The sequence below is a fragment of the Patiria miniata genome, unplaced genomic scaffold (assembly GCF_015706575.1).
Source record: "Patiria miniata isolate m_02_andy unplaced genomic scaffold, ASM1570657v1 HiC_scaffold_17, whole genome shotgun sequence".
Taxonomy (NCBI): domain Eukaryota; kingdom Metazoa; phylum Echinodermata; class Asteroidea; order Valvatida; family Asterinidae; genus Patiria; species Patiria miniata.
This window is the reverse complement of record NW_024037055.1, coordinates 3,710,926-3,729,886: the sequence shown is the minus strand read 5'-3', so window position 1 is coordinate 3,729,886 and position 18,961 is coordinate 3,710,926. Positions and strand designations below refer to the sequence as shown.

The 18,961-nt window shown below is 41.5% G+C and overlaps 1 protein-coding gene across 2 annotated transcripts; it reads left to right on the top strand.

The window, feature by feature from the left end:
• Positions 1-1,265: 1,265 nt before the first annotated feature.
• On the top strand, positions 1,266-18,816 carry LOC119723508 (GTPase-activating protein skywalker-like). 2 transcript variants are annotated; one of them, XM_038194200.1, is made up of 11 exons: positions 1,266-1,431; positions 4,234-4,571; positions 7,641-7,951; positions 9,565-9,666; positions 9,886-9,979; positions 12,715-12,803; positions 13,566-13,733; positions 14,642-14,748; positions 16,048-16,099; positions 17,085-17,305; positions 17,905-18,816. In XM_038194200.1, the coding sequence occupies exons 2-11, from the start codon at positions 4,292-4,294 to the stop codon at positions 18,266-18,268; spliced, it is 1,788 nt and encodes a 595-aa protein (XP_038050128.1). In that variant the 5' UTR covers positions 1,266-1,431; positions 4,234-4,291; the 3' UTR covers positions 18,269-18,816. The 2 variants fall into 2 exon arrangements, with proteins under 2 accessions (XP_038050128.1, XP_038050129.1); XM_038194201.1 differs by having other exon boundaries at positions 1,267-1,431; positions 9,595-9,666; positions 17,905-18,815.
• Positions 18,817-18,961: the final 145 nt, after the last annotated feature.

The window sequence follows — 18,961 nt, the reverse complement described above, 5'->3', positions numbered from 1 at the left end:
CAACAACTTCCAAGCTGCTCGTACACGTACACCCAGCAGACATGCTGCAGTCTTCAATTCCGTGTAGTTTTAAAGACTACAGTACCCAAGGTTTCAAGCAGACAACTCCAAATCGGCCTTGACCAAGTAAATCAGGAGACTAGGGGATCTTAAGAATAGGGCGACAGTTTTATGTGTGGCCCTATTATTTAGTGTGGCCCCACTAGGGAAAAAAGTGTTGCCCTATCATTATCATTTAGCCTAATAATAATTGTAATAATAATTTGGGAGGCTTTTAAATCATCCTTGCTCGCAGCTGAGAAGCTGAATTGCAAAGGACGCGGCGTGATCGAGCCGCTGGCAGTGGCATGTAATAAAGGCGCCTCTGGCAGCCAGCCACATCGACCCATATATACCACGGAGTACAGCCTGAGATCAGCCTGATTTTTCCGGAGGAAGGAAAACCGGAGGGCCTCAAAAAAATATCGTGGCACAGGAGAGAACCAACGCACAACTCTACTCACTGTGGGAAAATTCATGGTGCGGACCCTGCCTTTTCGGCCGGCCATATATGACATATTTGCCCCCAGGTGTACCACACACTTGCAATTCTGTCTTTCATACTGTTGTGCTCTGTCTTTAATGGCATCCTCCGACTGTCTGCTGTCCTAGTCCTCGTGCACTGGGTGACGCCCCCAACAGCAGCAACACCAGCAAGCCGGGGCCCTCACTGGGCCTTATTATATGGCCAAGTTGGTGTGCACAACCAAGTATCATTCTTGGAGCCATAGGTAAGAAATTGACGTAGATGTGCGGCTGGCAGAAACTCAAAGGTGCTCGCCCTCATGCCCCCCCCCCCCCCCCCCCCCACTAGGAGAAACTGAACGCCATCTGACGGGGGGGGGGGGGGGTTGAATAAACGCTGAACAGTGGGTTGGGGGGGCCGTGGGTGTGTAGGCTAGGTCTATAGGGGTGCGCATGGACCATATTATAAGCTCGATTGCATCGGACGAATAAAAAATATATGGGTGATCCCACCATTATCATTTGTAAATGAGACTTGCTTTTCCGCTGAAGGATATTTCCCTGGTTTAGACCCTTTAGTTGTTTCTCAAACGGTAGCGCTAGCGTCCGTGACATCTCTCCATTACCTGAACTACACCACGGCATGCTTCAAATCAGCGGCAAAATCTTGAAATCTTGACCAGTTTTTGTGTGTAGCGCCCTCTGTTGTGCATTTAATGCACTCATCTTTGATCTGGTACCTGCTGTTACTCCCTTTCCACAGTGTTTAAAAACGGAATCGGACCAGACGGACCCAGATACTGCGGTTATTTATTACCGAAAAACTGCGATTGCGAAGTTAGCTTGTTGACAACCCGCCCCCTTCTCACAATGTGTTTTGGATTTTGATGCTAGTTCCAAGGTTGAACCACTTTCTCTTCCTGTCATGTGAGTAATAACGTTAGTATTGTATGCGTAATGGTACTGGTGGAAAAAGAGGCGATCGTGTATTGTGGGGCCTGGTTCAAAAAGGGAACAAAATCCACTTTAAAACAAAACAGGGCCAGGGGCCCACGATGCGAAATTCACACGATGTAGCCCCCACTTGTTTGTGTGGCCTCCGTATTGCTGCGTTGTACGTTCGGCCACACGTCTGGTTTTCCAACCTACTGAGGAGTTTAGTCCAAACACTGGCGCACCCTTTTTTGGCATTTTGTTTTACATACCACTGTTTATGGTTGTATTCTATGATTTCTCATCTTTTCCGCTCTGGGTAGATTAGTAGCCCGACTGCGTCTGGCCGTACAGTACTATCGCAAGCTCTGTAGTACGGCCAGACGCCCGATGCTTCCAAAAAGACTGAATTTTGTTGGCCGCCGATGTAGCGATTTTGCTACATCTTTCGATCGCGATTATCTTTTCATCCAGGACACAAATTTCCAAAGTTAAGGTTCGTAGTCGTAGAGCAACTCATACCTTTTTGAAAAAACGTTCTTTGGTCTCAATATTTTCATCCATCTGGCCACAAGACGAATTTCAGTCATCAGATTCCACAAATATCGTCCCCCATGCGATCCCCCATACGATTTCAAAATGGCGGCCGCACTGTAATGTATGCAATATGCAGGCGCGCCCGCGCAAACTCATGAATATGCATAAACAGTCTGTGACGTATGACCTCGTGACGTATGGCCCCGCACGGGGCCGCACGCTCGTCCAAAAACACGAGGTCATACGTCACAGACTGTTTATGCATATTCATGAGTTTGCGCGGGCGCGCCTGCATATTGCATACATTACAGCGCGGCCGCCATTTTGAAATCGCATGGGGGATCGCATGGGGGACGATATTTGTGGAATCTGATGACTGAAATTCGTCTTGTGGCCAGATGGATGAAAATATTGAGACCAAAGAACGTTTTTTCGAAAAGGTATGAGTTGCTCTACGACTACGAACCTTAACTTTCGAAATTTGTGTCCTGGATGAAAAGATAATCGCGATCGAAAGATGTAGCAAAATCGCTACATCGGCGGCCAACAAAATTCAGTCTTTTTGGAAGCATCGGGCGTCTGGCCGTACTACAGAGCTTGCGATAGTACTGTACGGCCAGACGCAGTCGGGCTAGGTAGATTAGGTAATCTTTCCTCAAATTTTTCGAGAAATTTGACATCTTTCTGGAGTCCATGCATGCCATGTGCGCCAGTTTCGAACTAAACTCCTCAGTAAGTTGGGAAACCAGACGTGTGGCCTAACGTACAGCGCAGCAATACCGAGGCCACACAAGTGGGGCTATACACGATGGAAAGAATTCCATGCGTGGACATCAGAAAAATTCTAAGTGTTTTCTCAGTCATGTCAGTAGGCCTAAATCATAAAATGCTTCAATATTTTCCCTGCTACTGAGTGCTAAATTTACATTTTTTAGGACATGTTACCGCTTTCTGATCATGCTGATGCTGGTTGATAATGATAGGTCATTGCTAGTCCGAGTAACTTGGACCCAACTTATTGCCTTTTTAACATTCGGACATACATAGTCTGGCGATAGTACTTTAGTAAGGTTCAAGCTAAACGGCATCAGTCGGTTGACACAATTTTGTCTTTGACCCAAAAACCCAACATTGCCCAACAAAAACATCCGATTTACCCTCAGGATCTGGTGTCGAAGTCTGTTGAAGTCTGTCAAGCCAGCTAATTATATTTTTGAATATTCATGAGTCTACGTTTCTGGTCTTTAGTATTGAAATCTGATAAGTGATAACTGTATAACCATGTTAACACCGAGCACAATATCGTAAGCTTTAAAATGAACAATGAAATGTCGCTTTTGTTTCATTGGTTCGGAATCACATCTGTCTAAAACTTTTTAATGAAAGCCTAATGAAAAACGAAATTTGGGTAAACTGTTCTCGAAATTTGACGTTTATTTTCCGGGTAAACACTTCATCCATGACGACAAAAACTGCACAATACCATCTGTTATATCCTAAACTATTTTTTTTTAAAACAATTTGGGAAGAATTTTTGGAAAGATTTCCCATATACGAAGTTCACTAATTTTCCTCTGTATTGACTAACAAGCCCCCAGATAGCAATTTCATGTCATCAAAGTCAATTTGAGCAGTGAGAAAATACAAGCATTTTCTTAGAAAACACTTAGAATTTTTCAGTCCAATCTCATAGGGTTTGTACACAGGGTGTTGAGTGAACTTCGTATATGGAAATCTTTCCGAATTTTGTCCTACATACATTATGTAGGTAAGGAGTAGTTTTGCGTAGGTACAGTTTTATGAATATTTACGTTTAAAATGTCATGCAAAAAACCAACACAATGGCTGACCTGGACAAATTTGCGATTGCAAGCCAGTGGGTATTAATGCCCGTTATCACGCGTCTAACCAATTAAGGCAAGTCCGCTCAGTGCATTTTGTACTGGAGCTCAGAACATTCGTTTATCTGTAGGTTCCGTGGGCCCATGTGCCACCGGCCTTTGGACAAACATATTTTGTGCCTTTTTTGGATTTCAAAGTACAGGTAGTATGCAACTTTATTTTGTTTCTCAAAGCATGCCTGCCGGTACCTGGTATTAAAAATGACATCACAAAGTTGGGTATAACTTCAAGATGTCTGGACTCCATGTAATTTCTGTGGAAATTTTGAGGATGCTTTGTATAAAATCCATGTTGTTTTCCATTGCAAAAGGTCTTAACGAACACGATTTATTGAATTGTCATTTTTGTTGATTGCAGATAAAAAGTCAGCCCTCTCAACACATTTGGAGACTTTCTTTCAAGAAGCCACGGCATCATGTCTGTCACAACCACCGCAGTCCTCATGCCGTGGGTGGATGCCCCAAAAGACCTGTACGACCCAGCCGGTCCCCATGAAAACGGTTCCCCACCGAGCCCACCATTGCCCAAGGACCCCGTCCGACTGAAGAAATTGGTGCGCAAGGGCCAGTGGCCAGAGGAGCACATTTTGCGGAAAGAACTGTGGCATCACATCTGCATGCGGAACGTTGTGGCTGCGGGCAGTGTGTACAAAGAAACGGCCAAAGCTTTATTTGGGGACGAAGGCCAAAGTTCAGGTAAGTTTTTTTTAAGGTCTAATTTTGTATAAATTTGCTTAATTTTTATCCGATCGCTATTACAAACAATTGCTGTGGATCCCGCTTAAGGGAAACTTTACAATTTTGATAACTTTTTTAATTATCAGAGTGTACCTGTGAGTACCTCTTATTTTGATAGAAGTTCAGACAGTACAATTTCATCACAAGCATACAGTGTTCAGTTTCATTCGCTTTTTGATGCTTAATAGCATGACCCATCCACATTAACCATGCATGCTTTGAATTCCTAAAGTTCATTTTAAATGTACGTGTTGGCCTATAACTTGTATCCAGAGCTTTCATTGGCAGTGAATTGAACAGATCTGGATATGTATCGTACGTGTAATCTGGTAAATCCGGATTATTAAAAAATAAGAGATGTCTGTTTCTTTCTAGGAGTACTCACAGAAACCTTGAAATTTGGTTAAATTGCCAACAACGCCGGAGTTTCACTTGCTACCAGCAACGACTTTTCACTTGCCAGAGTCACGTTCTGTTTGTCACATGCTAAGGTCTACAAACTTTTACTTTATGTCTCGGTAATATTTGGACAATTTTTTGACTAGGTTTCCCCTGTCCCACTAGCGGCTGGTCTGTTTAATTGCTTTTGACGACCACCACAGGAGGAAGTTATAAACTCACATAGGAAGCAAGTTTGATTCATCAGACTACAAAATCTGAACCTAAAGTTGGCCTCAAGGCCACAGGTTGTTGACAAAATGGTATTTTTATGATAAGACCATGTTGGCCTGTTCATGTTTTATAGGGAAGAAACATGTACAACATTTGCAAACATCCAAAAACGAATTGATCAAATTATCACGAAATACCTTACTGGATTGTTAGGGAACGACAGTCTGTTTAAAGCATCCTGTACAATTGTGGCTCCTGGTGTCCTGACCTTTTCAAGAAAAATTGTATTTTTCCAACCCTGGTCAGCCAACCAGCGTTGGAGAAAACTGTCTTTTTTTTTCGAAAACTGCCCCTAATTTGTCATATTTAGTTATTCCGCATTTTCTTTGCAATTGATTCCAAACCTGTGAAGGGGTACATGTACAAGCCGGCTAGACTGATTCTCTGACCTTACAATTCCTCAAAGTCTATAAATTGCTCCGTTTGGTCTTAAGTGAGGTCAGGGAACCAGAATACAAGAACATGGTTGGTTTTCTTGGTTTTTCCAGCATCTACAAGCCCAAACGGTGAAACAAGTCAGTTTAACAATTTTTTATATAACATTCTAATCCTCCAAATCCATTCATTTCTGAAAATTGCAGCAAAAGCAAATTTGTTGTACATTCCCTTTAAAATGGCACTGGTCAAAAATATGTACATGTATGGGACTATCTCTCTGGTTTTGGGACTTTTTTTTTAGGAAAGGGGGCTTCAGATTCTCTGTTTACAGATTGCTGTTGAGCTTTAATTGTTAGATAAATGTACATGTGTCAACATGGTCAAGCAGTAGGCCCTATTGTTTGTTCCTTCTTCCATGATGGAGTTTAATTTACAAACAGATGGCGGTGCATAAAATGTTATAGCTATTTCATACCTCATACAAAGGACAGACCGGAATATTAAGTAGAAAATTCAGAATATTCACAATACATACATCACTGGCATGACTGAGGGACTACCCAAACTGAAGTACATGTAACTACCATGTTTCTTTACCAAGCACGCCTTGCAGGGGGAAAAAAACCGACATTCAAAACTGAAACTAATATCCAAGAACATTCTCACACATTGTTTAACACTTTGTGGTACATGTATGTGTACATATTTACAGTCATGACAGTGTGAATAGGAAGTTCTACATTGTGTAGATACATGTACATGTAACACACAGTGGACATGGACAAACTTTGCAAGGTTTTTAAACATAAGGAAAAATATGGGCAAAATTTAAAAAAAAATAAAAATAGACCAAGGTGTTTCATGTATTTGTTATAAACCTTAAATTCCTTACTGCCTCTGCGCTAATTGAAGACCTGAATAGCAATTGGGTTTCGTACACACACAAATTTGCATATTTTGACAAATAAAATTCCTTGACATGTTTAACAAAAACAATTCTAGAAGAATCAACATAATTTCTAACATCCTGAGGTAGGGAATTACAAATTTCAGGCAAACTATATCGATAATTAGCAGATACAACATCCACTCTACCAGAACCGGCTACGGTTATTGTCAATTATTCATATCCCTAGTCTCCTTAATTTGGCAATTTAATCCAATGGGAAATTTATTACATGCAACCCAGTGTATTGATACTGGTAGTCATTTTTACAGCTGTTTTTTTTTTTGTAGAAGGTCAATTGATACAAAATTGTACAGTATCCCAGACACAATATGGCATTATAATATTCTTAATGTCATTTGTCAATAAAAAAATCTCTGTGCCAGTTGATTGTCAATATGCACTAGTCTGTACTACTTGTATAGTGATATTTGTACGTGTATACATAATAATAATAATAATAATAATAGTGGATATTTACAAAATGTATAAAGCGCACATATCCACCAGGTACTGGTGCTCACGGCGTTACGTCATTATTACCCCTGCTCATTGGGCCCATGAAACATTCCAAATACCATCTCAGCTCCCTGGGGAGTATACAGCTCGATGCAGCCTGTTAGGCGCAAGGCAGCTAATTCAATCACAATAACCATCTCTGCCCTCACAGGTACCCATTTACTCCTGGGTGGAGAGAAGCAATGAGTGACAAAGTGCCTTGCCCAAGGGCACACGCAGCATGACCCCGCCAGGACTCGAACTCACAACCTGCAGCTTTACCCACAGACCAGGAATCAGTGCCCTTAACCACGAGGCCACAGCACTCCTCACAAAGAAGGCGGTTTTGAACATGTGGCATCAAACATGATAAATGATGAACATCTCATTATTTGACATGACACTACAAGTAAAATTAACAAACAAAAATAAAGCTTCTGACTAAAGCTTCAAATGTAATGTACATGAACAGGCAAAAAATAATAGAGTTTGCCATTTTTCAAAATTTGTTTTCCTCATTGTTTTCTCCCCAGATGAGAATGCCAACCCTGACTACCAGACCTTTGGCAACGAGGACCACCTGACCACTTACCGTCTGACAGCAACCGGTCAAGACCAGCTGAGACGTCTCCTGTGCGTCCTGGCCCACACCCGACCGGACATCAACTACTGCCCTCTCCTGCATCCCGTGGCCGCACTCTTGCTGCACTACATGGACGCGGAGCGGGCGTTCGATTGTCTCGCGGCCCTGCTGGGGAGCAAGCGGTACAAATACCTGGACCAGAGCTGGGTGGAGTACGAAGCCTTCCGGGGCAGCTTCACCAAACTGGCCAAGAAATTTGCCGTAAGCTGTCTGGGAAATGTTAACCTAAGGAGTTTCTTTACCGACCATGTACACATGGGCATCGCCAGATCAAATTGATCAAACAAAAATGCTAACAAATTACATTTTGCAATATTTTTCAGGCCAGTGAATAGGGCGCATGATCAAAAGCGCATGCACAATGTGTCTCCGCCTGTGCCAGTTAATTGTCAACATGCACTAACATGTATATGTTTGCAGACAAGCTTGTTCGCTAGCTTGTCCGCAAGCTTGTCCGCAAGCTTGTCCGCAAGCTTGTCCACAAGCTTGACATGAGCAAGCTTATCATGAGCAAGCTTGTGACAAGCTTGCCAGAATTTCTGTAAGGGCCATGTCCATGGAGCTTTTCTGAGCAGTCATGAAGCGCCATTCATGCATGCAAGGAGTTCGTACACTTTGGTTGTCTACTGATTGTTTGGGGTTTTGTGGTATGTTTCACCAAGTGGTAACAAAGCGCCATATTTGTGATGCGATCAAGCCAAATGAGTCGTTTGTCCACCCGGTCAAAACAATTTTTATTACAGATTTGAAAAGAGCACAATCTCAGCATTACTGCTGTGAAAACTGCATGCTGGTACCAACTTTAGTTAAAAAATTATGGAAGTCGGAACACCAAGAGGTGTGATGAAGTGATGTGATGAAGTGGTCCTATTTTGGCCTGTATCTCCAAATGAAAATTCCCGACAAATGACTCACGTAGCTTGAACGTATCACATTTATGCATGGAGTTCATACACTGTATATGTAAACTTAACATAAATCATGTAAATGGTGGTGGCCAGTGTACTAATTGTTTGGGGTGTTTTGTTGGTCGTGTTTCACCTCTGTATTGAACACTGCACTTTGCATGGCATGCTAAAATTAATACTGATGATGATAGCAAGTTGAGTCTTAAAGATATTGTCCATCATTTGTAATTTGTGCATTTTGTTCGTTTGAAGCAATAAAAGTGCTCAAAATCTAAAGAAAGGTACTGAACACCTAATCTGATGAAGTTTCAGCTCAGCATCAGCTGTATATTCCGAGAAAAACAACATTCTAGGATCTCAATTTCAAATCAAAAGTTGCTGAATCATGTTTTGAATTGGGCCTGAATTCAGTGTCTGAGACATTCATGAGCTGATTGCAGCCACGCGATGTGGCGCACTGACCCGGCAAATTATAGCAATCGCACGCGTGTGTGCATCGTGCCAATGCTTGCGCACGCTTTGCCGAATAACAAAACAAACTACTAATTAGAAATTCCTACGGTGCGTCTTAAAAAGCACCGATGGGAAAGGCCTTCTTTCGTTGACCACTTTAAAATGACAGCTTGCCAGAAAGAATAATTTCACAGGAAATTTAGTCCCACTACTATCTTTCAACCAAGTATGTTTTTCAACTATAATTACACCAGTTACTTTTCGTATAGCTTTGAGTTTCCATTATAATCAGCACTGGTTGCACTTAATGAACTAGTTGACATCGGGTTCATGGTATTTCACTGTTTGTGTCACTGTTTTATGTTTTTCGTTGTTGAAATCACCTGCACGACTTGTTTGATTTGCACGTGTGTGTTTGTTTGTTTGTCTCCCCCACCGTCTGTGTCATTCCAGAATCAGGCCCATTCTTTGATTGCTAAACAGGGCATGGAGCCAGGGCTTGTCTACAAGGACTGGATCTGGTGGATCCTGGAGGATCTTCCCTTCACACACCTGGTGAGATCAGTCAGACAGCAGTGTTGTACACATGTAGTTGAAACCTTTTCAAGACCTTTTGAGACCTCACTCATTTTTATCAATTACTTCAATTTTTCAGAGACAAAATATGTCAAATAACTATGCTACCAACTGTCATTGTTTATGAAAGAATCAAGAGATATAGTTTTTATACAGATTCATCAACTTGTACATGACCATATTTTTGGTGCGTGTTAGGTCCGGGTGATTGACGCTTATCTCATGGAAGGTTTGAAGATCTTCTATCGTGTTTCTCTGGCAATACTCCAGCTTTTCAACAAGAAGAGGAAAGGTACGAACAAAACCTGATTTGACAATTAATATTTGCTTTATACAATTTAAAGCCTTTTGAAAGAAATGAGAAAATCATGTGGAATTGAAAAGGACAAGAGTATACAGGGTGAGTAATAAAAAACAAAAGCCCCAAATGGCAGGACCAATTTTTGAATGAAGTTTTGCCTGTAGCACTTTCAAAATCTAAGATGTGAAAGATTTTCATGGATTTTGATGAAACTTGGATGCAATGACCCTTGTGTGGAAACACAGTACACAATTCTTTATTGGATTACTGATGTCATGTAGGGGTCATTAGAGGTCATATACTTTAAATATGCTTCAAATTTTTCTTTGTCTACAGAATTTGATGGATTTTAAAGGGAAAATACAACATTTGCAAACATCGAAAAATAAAATGACCAAGTTTTTACGAAATACGTTACAGGATGTTGGTAAATGACAGTCTAAAGCATCCTGTAAAATTATGGCACCTGGTGTGAAGTCATTTTCAAGAAAATTGTATTTTTGTTTACATTTCCAACGGTGGTAGGCCCACCACCGTAGGAAAAACCGAACTATTTTTCACTACTGCTCCAAATTTACAATTTTTTCAGTCCAATTTTGTTTGCTAATTGGTTTTATGTTCATGAATGGGTGCAGGTCAGATAGACTGGTTCCCTTAGCGTACAATTTTCCGGCATCTATAAATTGATCCATTTCATCTTCAGTGGAGTCAGGGAACCAGACTACTTGAACATTTTTGGTTTTCTTAGTTTTTCCAGCATTTTCGAAAACAAAACTTCAAACATGTCAGTGTAACAATAATTTGCTATATTATATTAACCCCTCAAATAGTTCATTTCTGAAAATTAAAGCATAAGCCAATGATGTACATTCCCTTTAATGTAACTTGGAAGGAGTGATCCTTTGGTTGGGGTTAATCACAAGTCTTCCAAAATTGGAGGTCAAAGGTCATCAAGGGGTCGTTTGAGGTCGTTTAAAAATACGCACATTTTTACTTTGGTTAAGAACATAAAGTATAAAAGGGGCAACACGTGCAGTACGTAGACCACTTGTTTTTCTAAATTCCCAGTTGCATGCCTATATGAACTCACAGCTTAATTGGTAATTTGTACATAGGACTGGATTTTGATGTACACTTTGGATTACTCTTGTACATCGTGTACCATAACCAGGAAAGTAGATTATGGAAATAAGAAACAAAACCAAAAACAAAATTCTCTTTCCGGAATTGACAGCAAAAGTTTCCCCTTTCTTGCCTCTTTTTTCAGTTTGTTTTATTTTTGTAACCTAGGAAAGTAATGAAGTCAAATGTAGTTGTGATTTTGAAGTGAAAGTTATTTTATGCATCCAAGATTGCATCACTGCTTAGAGAAGCTTACGTTTTGTTGTACGTAATTAAACGAAACTAAAATAGAAATGAAACAGACGGCCATTTTAGTTTTAGTTTCATGAGTTAATTCTATCGGCAATGATGAATATTGGTAATTACCTGGAACAGAACCTACTGACTTTAAGAGGAAAAGCTTGCACAAAGTGAAAGAAGAAACTGGCACCAAATGTGCTGTAAAATTATTTCCTATGAAATGGTGGTGTTGGAAGAAAAGTTTCCTTGAAGGTGATTTTAAAAAGTGTACCCATAATTAGGGAATTTACAATGTGCATATACATGAGGGGGTGCAATTAAAAATTAGTCAAAGCATGTTTTGAATCAGAATCCACTTACTTACAAGACAAAAAAACAATACATTTTCTCAGATTTTTGTAAATTGAGCTAATATATTAACAAGGTACAAATGTAGTTGTTAAGATTATGAGCAATTTTGTTGCTTTAAAGTAAAATAGTGCACAAAATGCAATGATCTTACCTACCATTAACCAGATTATTACAATTTTTTTTTACATGTACATGTACATCATTACGACCTATATGTAGCAATGATTTTTGTTTTAGAAAAGTGATTTATCATATCACTGTTTTCTCAGAACAATTTAAACCTGTTGCACAAAGAATTTGACTGATCTATTTTTTTTTTACGGTAAAATTATGGTAAATTTTGGAGCAAGGTGCTTTACAACACTCGCCCCTTCCAATGTGTGTTTATAATCACGATAACATGTGTTTATAATCACAAATTTGTGTTAATGCACGAGTCATGTGATTGTGCCATGCAATTTCTGGGGAAGGAGTAGTGTTTTGGTTTAAAAATTTTTTTTTTTAGCTTTTTGACCCCATTGACCTCCTGATGACCTTTGACCCCAGTTTGGTCACGTGACATGTTTGGGCTGGGCTAATGATACTTTTGACAAAGTTTGATTGAATTCGGTCAAAATATGTACCCGGTAGGAGCAATAGACGATGTTAACTTTTGTTACAAACTACAGACTAATTACGGACTATTCAGGGAGACATGATGATTTGTTGGGCTGCAATCCCGCAGATAAAAAACAATGTTGACAGATTGATAAGCATGAATTCTGTAATAATATGACCTCGCAACATCTTTTGTACTTGTTTGAGTGCAGTCAGTCAGATGCCATGCTAAATCTGATCTGAAACAAAAATATGAATAAGTGAAACATTAGTTAACATTTCTCTTTCGTTACATCATCAATCACATGTCAGTTTGTTACAAAATTAAGCATTAAAATGTAAAATGGAAGTTCAAACTTCAGACATTCAAACTTTGAAGCTACAAATATTTCATTGTTTTTTTTTTCCCCCGTCAGGTAACAAGGCTGCACAATCCCGTGATTTCGCATCCGGCGTTCGGCACTTTGCTCAGCACATCCCGGTCAGCGCAGACGTCTTGCTGACAGTAAGTTCAAAGGATCAACTGCTCCAATTGTCAGTGTAGTGTTATAACAGCCAGCCCTGGACCAACCAGCTGCCAGGTCTGGGCCAGTTCTGGCTGCCATTGGCTAGCCAGTCCTGTTCCCAGGTCGGGCCCAGTCGGGTGTGCACCAGCCTTGGGCTGACCAGTTGCCAGGTCTGGGCCAGTTCTGGCTGCCACTGGCTAGCCAGCCTTGGCCCAAGTCTGGCCCGGGTGAGCAATAACAGGCCCGGACCAAGGGTGGCAAGGGTTGGCCCAGGGCTTGCCAGGGGTGGGCCAGCTGTGGCATGCCAGGCCTGGACCAGCCCTGCCTGCCGGGTTCTGCCGGGACTGGGCCAGCCCTGGGCCAGCCCTGGGCCAACCCTCTTGTGCTCACTGGGTAGTTTCCCACCTATGTTATTTCTACTAAAGAAATGATAAAGAGTAAGTTTATGGTTCTGAAAAGAACCGAACTAAAGTCAACGTTATCGACAGAATGCTCTGCTGTTCGTCAGGTAGTCAAGGAGCTAGATGTTGTTATAACCCGCTGCCGCAGTAGCCCGTTGCTGCGAGAGGGCATTATCACGACCAACCAATATCATCCACGAACCGTCAGTAACAACATCGAGGCCACATCCCAAAATCTCCCTTCCCCCCAACAAAATGGGGAATCTAATGCACATGCGTGTTTACTGCAGGCAATTATAACTAGTAATCTTTTCCTTGATTTGCAGCAATCATTTTTATTTTGAACTAATCTTTGTCCAGATGGGTTTCCAGTTCCGAGGGCTGTCCCGTACTGTCATCGACACGTACCACACCAAATTCAAGCAGAACATCCGAGACTCGGGCATGGTGCCACCGGTCAAGAACACCAATAAAGGAATGGCGGTGGTGCTAAATGAGATTAATTCTTCCATTATCAATCCCAAGCAGGTACAGGATCTAACTCCAAGGAAGTTCTGTGCAAAGAAGTATTGTTTAGCAAAACTATTCCTTCAGCAAAATCAGCGGAGAAAAAAAACATTCACAGTGGCGTAAATCCGTGTTGGCAAGTGGGGATGGGGGGATGACCATACTGTTAAATCCCAAAAATTAGCCCGGGGTTAACATGGTTAAGTGAACAAATTCAGGGACTCAAAAATTTATCAGAAAGGTATTGATTGCATCCAAATACCTTTTTGAAATTTCCAGTATTCCAGATGGCATAATCCGGTGATGTCAGTTATAGCTTCTCAACTCAGTTATGATATGCGTATTAAAGGGAAATTACAACATTTGCAAACATCAAAAAATAAAACTACCAAATCATTTTGAAATACCTTGCTGGACTGTTAGTGAATGACAGTGTAAAGCATCCTGTAAAATCATGGCACCTGGTATACTGTCATTTTCAAGAAAAGTGGTATTTTTGTATCAATTTCCAACGCTGATCGGCCGATCAGCGTTGGAAAAAACTGGCTTTTTTTTCAAATACTGGCCCCCATTGGCCATCGCACTTGTTTGCAATCGATTACACACCTATAAACGGGTACAAGCCAGCAAGACTGGTTCCCTGACCTTACAATTCTCCAATATATGTCAACTGCTCTGTTTCTTCTTAAATGGGTCAGGGAACCAGACTACAGGAAAATGATTGTTTTTCTTGGTTTTTATAGCATTTTCGAACCCAAAACCTCAAAAAGTCAGTGTAACTATATTTGCTATATATTTCCAACCCCCCAATTCCATCCATTTCTGAAAATTACAGCAAAAGCAAATGATGTATATTCCCTTTAACACCAGAAACTTCTGATTCGTTCTTAGTGCATGTAGATGATTCTGTCTGTATTCTTTATCTCCAGCTTCAATCTCTTTGGAGGTGGCTTCCGGACAGAATGGCGCTCAAACAACCTCATATCGTCTTCACCACGGCCGAAAATGGCATCAGTCTCAGCACTTTCTACAACATGTGAGTTACCTTCTTGCCGATGTACTGGCAACTAAATTAAAAAACATACCCTCGGACTGTCATTGAATGAGTTGTGCACATCGTGTGTTCCCCATTTGGAAATTCAACATTCGTCAGTGTTCTTACAAATTTTTTTCTTGGTTCTTGGTTGCTTCTTGTCCTAAATACTCCGCGTGGGAGTTTATACAGGAGGCCAGAAACAGCGGGGCAAACCCCTTCTCTTAGCGATAAGTGTTTACTGGGTTCTTTTACGTGCATTATACAACACACGGGGCCTACAACTTTACGTCCCATCCGAAGGATGAAGCAATAATGGTTAAGTGTCTTGCTTAAGAGCACAAGTGTCCGGGCCAGGGCTCGAACCCACGCCACTGTTGCCTCTGAAACACCAGAACATGAGTCCGGTGCTCTTAACCGCTAGGCGATGACACTCCATTGTTGTGGTTACTTGTGTAAAAAATAGGTGATCACACAAGTTCAAATTAAAATCTTTGTATTCCTTGTAATCTGGTTGCCCACCAAAAGATTCTAACTATTATTTCTGACAAATTTTAGGTCAGGCAATCCCCGTGGCTAAAAATAAACCATGATGCGCCTTTCTCAAAGCTCGGTTTTGTTTCAGGCTTGGTTTTATCATTAAAAGCTTTTAATGTTCCGAACTTCCGATCAAATGAAAAAAATTTAAAAAGCCACTTGCTTCATCGGTTTGATATTTCTGTACGATAACAATGACTGATGTTGAGCTGGAATCTTTAAAGTTAAGGATCGCAAATAGATGGCGAAGCGAAATGGAGATGAATCAGAGTTTTGGAATACCCCTAGGCACTAGGTAACCGTCGTCAGATTCAAAATAGGACGTGATCCAGCAAAGCTCACCCCTCGTACAATCCGAGTGCATACTTGATGCACAAAATCGTCATTGAATTTCAGGTTTTTTAAATGCAGGCAATGAATATTAATTATCAACTCATTCTTAAATTTTTTAATAAGCATGGAGGGTAAATCAGACCTATTTTATGCCTGGTAATACCTTAGGCGCTATCCAAGAGTGTCGACAAAATGCAAACTTCTGACATTTTCGGAAATGGGAGGCATTCTTCCCACTGTGGTCACGTGCCGGGGCGGGTACCTGACCTAAGACTCATCAGAAATAGCCTTTTAGTTTAGGAACTCTGTTCCTTGTAACTCTTTCAACATGTTGAGTAAAGAAATATATTTTCGAACTACCCAAAAATATATCGTCCCGATATATTCTTTCAAATGAAAAGGTAAACCATTTATATCTGTGAATTTTCCCAGGTGTGAGGACGAAGAACCGACCATTCTTCTTGTCAAAACATTGGATAATGAGGTGAGCAAAATATTTCGCAGTTCCTGGCATTCCTGCAGACAAAATATGAACTGTTTGAAAAGTTGTCACATGGTATTCACCATTTTTTACTATTTTGCCAAGCATAGCCAAAAAGACTAACAGCAGCCTGGGGCTAATTTCATGGCGCTGCTAAGCACAAAAATTTGCTTAGCACAAAAAAATCTGGCTTATAAAAGCAGGTTACCAGCCAAAACTCCATGTGATGTACATGTATATTGCTCATGATTAGTCTTCAGCTGTTGTTTGCTTAGCTGTTGTTTGCTTAGCATAAAAATCACATGGAGTTTTGGCTGGTAACCTGCTTTGATAAGCCAGATTTGTTTGTGCTAAGCACATTTTTGCGCTTAGCAGCGCCGTGAAATTGGGCCCAGGTCCTGACAAAGAGCTTTGTTATATCGTGTGCTTGGATATTGTAATTTCATTGGTCTAGGACAGCCATGTGTCTAGATAATCAAAACGCATGTCACACACTGAGGGCGATATTGCACTGCGTTCATTGCGTACGCGTGTGGAACCTGCCAGTGCGCTAGCTTTGCGCAATGAGAACTGCATGTCAAACGCTCAGTCTCATGTCTGGCAGGACATCAGAACCTTCAGTTATCTCACACAGTTTTTTACAACCATTTATCTTTTTTGAGTTATTGGCACGATAGAACAAAACAATTGTTGACTGCTGTGATGTGGTATTTGCCGTTTTTAACCCCCTCGGGGCGCATAGCACTCTCGGCTTCGCCTCGGTTAGGGCTAACCTTTATAACCCATTCATAAATACCTAAGAGGTTACCCATTCCTATTGGTCAAGAGCCTGGTCGCGGAGGCCCTCACCTTCTGCTTGCTAGGGCCATTATCTGCGACCAGGCCCCTAGCTGGTTTTAAATGCACTTGTTTCAAACCGACCAAGCACATATTTATTCCTTTACTATAATCCACACATTTTGTTAAAATGAAACCCTTTTTTCTTCAGATCTTTGGGGCATACCTGTCTTGTCCATGGAGCACTCGTAACAGCGCCGAACTGAAGACATCTTACTTTGGCAACGGTGAGAGCTTTCTCTTCTCCATCACGCCCTGGGAGCAGAAATTCCCCTGGGTGGGGCTGAGCGACAGACCGGACAAGGGACCGGTGGACACAGCCAGCCAGTTGTTCATGCGGGGGACGAGAGAGTTGCTGTCCATTGGCGGAGGGTGAGTCCAAGAGGATTTTTTTTCAAAACGTGGCTTCGTTTTCAACTTTGCCTTATCTCTGAATTCAGAAACACAAAGGAGCCTTAATCTTAACCTTCCCAAATCCTTCAATGAAGGATATTGCAGGAATGAGGCAATAATGGCAAAAAATGTGCGGCTGATTTTGGAGGATGCACTGTGTCAAGGTCTTGGGCCGGACCTTGTGTTGTTAATACTCAGCCGTGCATAAATGTAGGCCTAGCTTATACTTGAAATTCTCCGCACTGCTCCAGGATGTCACTGGCTCTGCCTCAACATATTAACAGTGATTGTCAAAGGATTTTTGCAGGATTGAGGCAGTGGCCACCCCTCCAAGGACCACATTCAAGAAATAATGGATGATTTGGAGGAATGATGCTGTATGCAATTTTCACATGGAGGCAGTTGGAGGATTTTGCAGGAGTGAGGTTGCATCGTAGCAAATATGCCCGAGACCTTGACACAGTGCATCCTCCAAAAATGCCCAAGGCGGAAGCTGAGGAAAGGACCACTGCACCGACCTGTTCCTTGTAACTTTTTGATACGCTCGTCTGGTTTATTTTTATTTTTATGAATTGTAGTGATGGCGAGGGACTGCATTTAGAGAGCGATATATCCAACGGCTGGAGTGAAGCTTGCCGGACGTATGGCAACCAGCCGCTTTCTGCTAAGCGTAACTTCCAGAGTGAATTCATCGAGGTGCTAGCGTTCCACGAAGCGAGCAACAAAGAGCCAGAGGAGAGAGCAGATACCCAGGCAGACACCGCGACAAAACCGGTGACAACACCAGAGCCAGAAGGGGAGACAACAGCAGACCCAGAAGCGGAACCGGTGACAGAAACGGTGGGGGAACCCCAGGGAGAAACCCAGGCAGAGGACTCAGCACAGCAACCGGCGACGGAATTAGCTGACGACCAGTCACCCTCTGGTGAGAGTGGGGAGTGACGTTAGTTACCGCCTGCCATTGCAAATTGAGGTTTCTTAGCCGTGAACATTTGGCCAGTTAAACACTGGTGCAGTATTGAAGGTGAATATTGGGGGACAATCCTCATAAGGACCTAACAGGTCACTGCGTACCCGAAAAGATTTAGGTCTGCTCCCTGAAATATTTGATGGATTAATCCAAGCAAGTACATTCAGATGGCACTTAGTGCAGGCTTAATGTCAATTTAGGGGTTGGTGTGTTTGTTCTCACTTTGTGCGTGGTTCATATTAACGAAAAGTACATTTTATATTGCATGTGTAAGTGATGGCTGAAAATGATGGGGTCTGAAATCTGTATATAATATTTATGTGACTGTTGCGTGGAGTTACATGTACATTTTATTCATGTTTTGTGGACACGACATGAAACTTGTATGTGTTTGTAAGTTGAGGCATAAAGGAATTTAAATTAAAAAAAAAAATTGGTGAAGGCGTAGAAGTTTTTGAAGCTACATATATCAGGCCAAAAAAATAAATAGTCGGTCTCTGGTCAGACCGAAGTTCCAGAATTGATGCGGCGACGGGCTTTTTTTTTTTTTTTTTGGTGCTTTTTTTTTTTCAAGCTCGCATTGTACAGACAAGGTGGGTACTACACCGTTGTTGGCATGGATCGACCAATCAGGATCGAGGATTCAAGTTTACTTGAAGATAAAT

Excerpts from the sequence above, each read along its gene's own strand:
- LOC119723508 (XM_038194200.1), top strand. The coding sequence starts at position 4,292 with ATGTCTGTCACAACCACCGCAGTCCTCATGCCGTGGGTGGATGCCCCA. Across the intron at positions 12,804-13,565 it reads GCGCAGACGTCTTGCTGACA|ATGGGTTTCCAGTTCCGAGG; the intron begins GTAAGTTCAAAG and ends ATCTTTGTCCAG. Across the intron at positions 16,100-17,084 it reads TCAAAACATTGGATAATGAG|ATCTTTGGGGCATACCTGTC; the intron begins GTGAGCAAAATA and ends TTTTTTCTTCAG.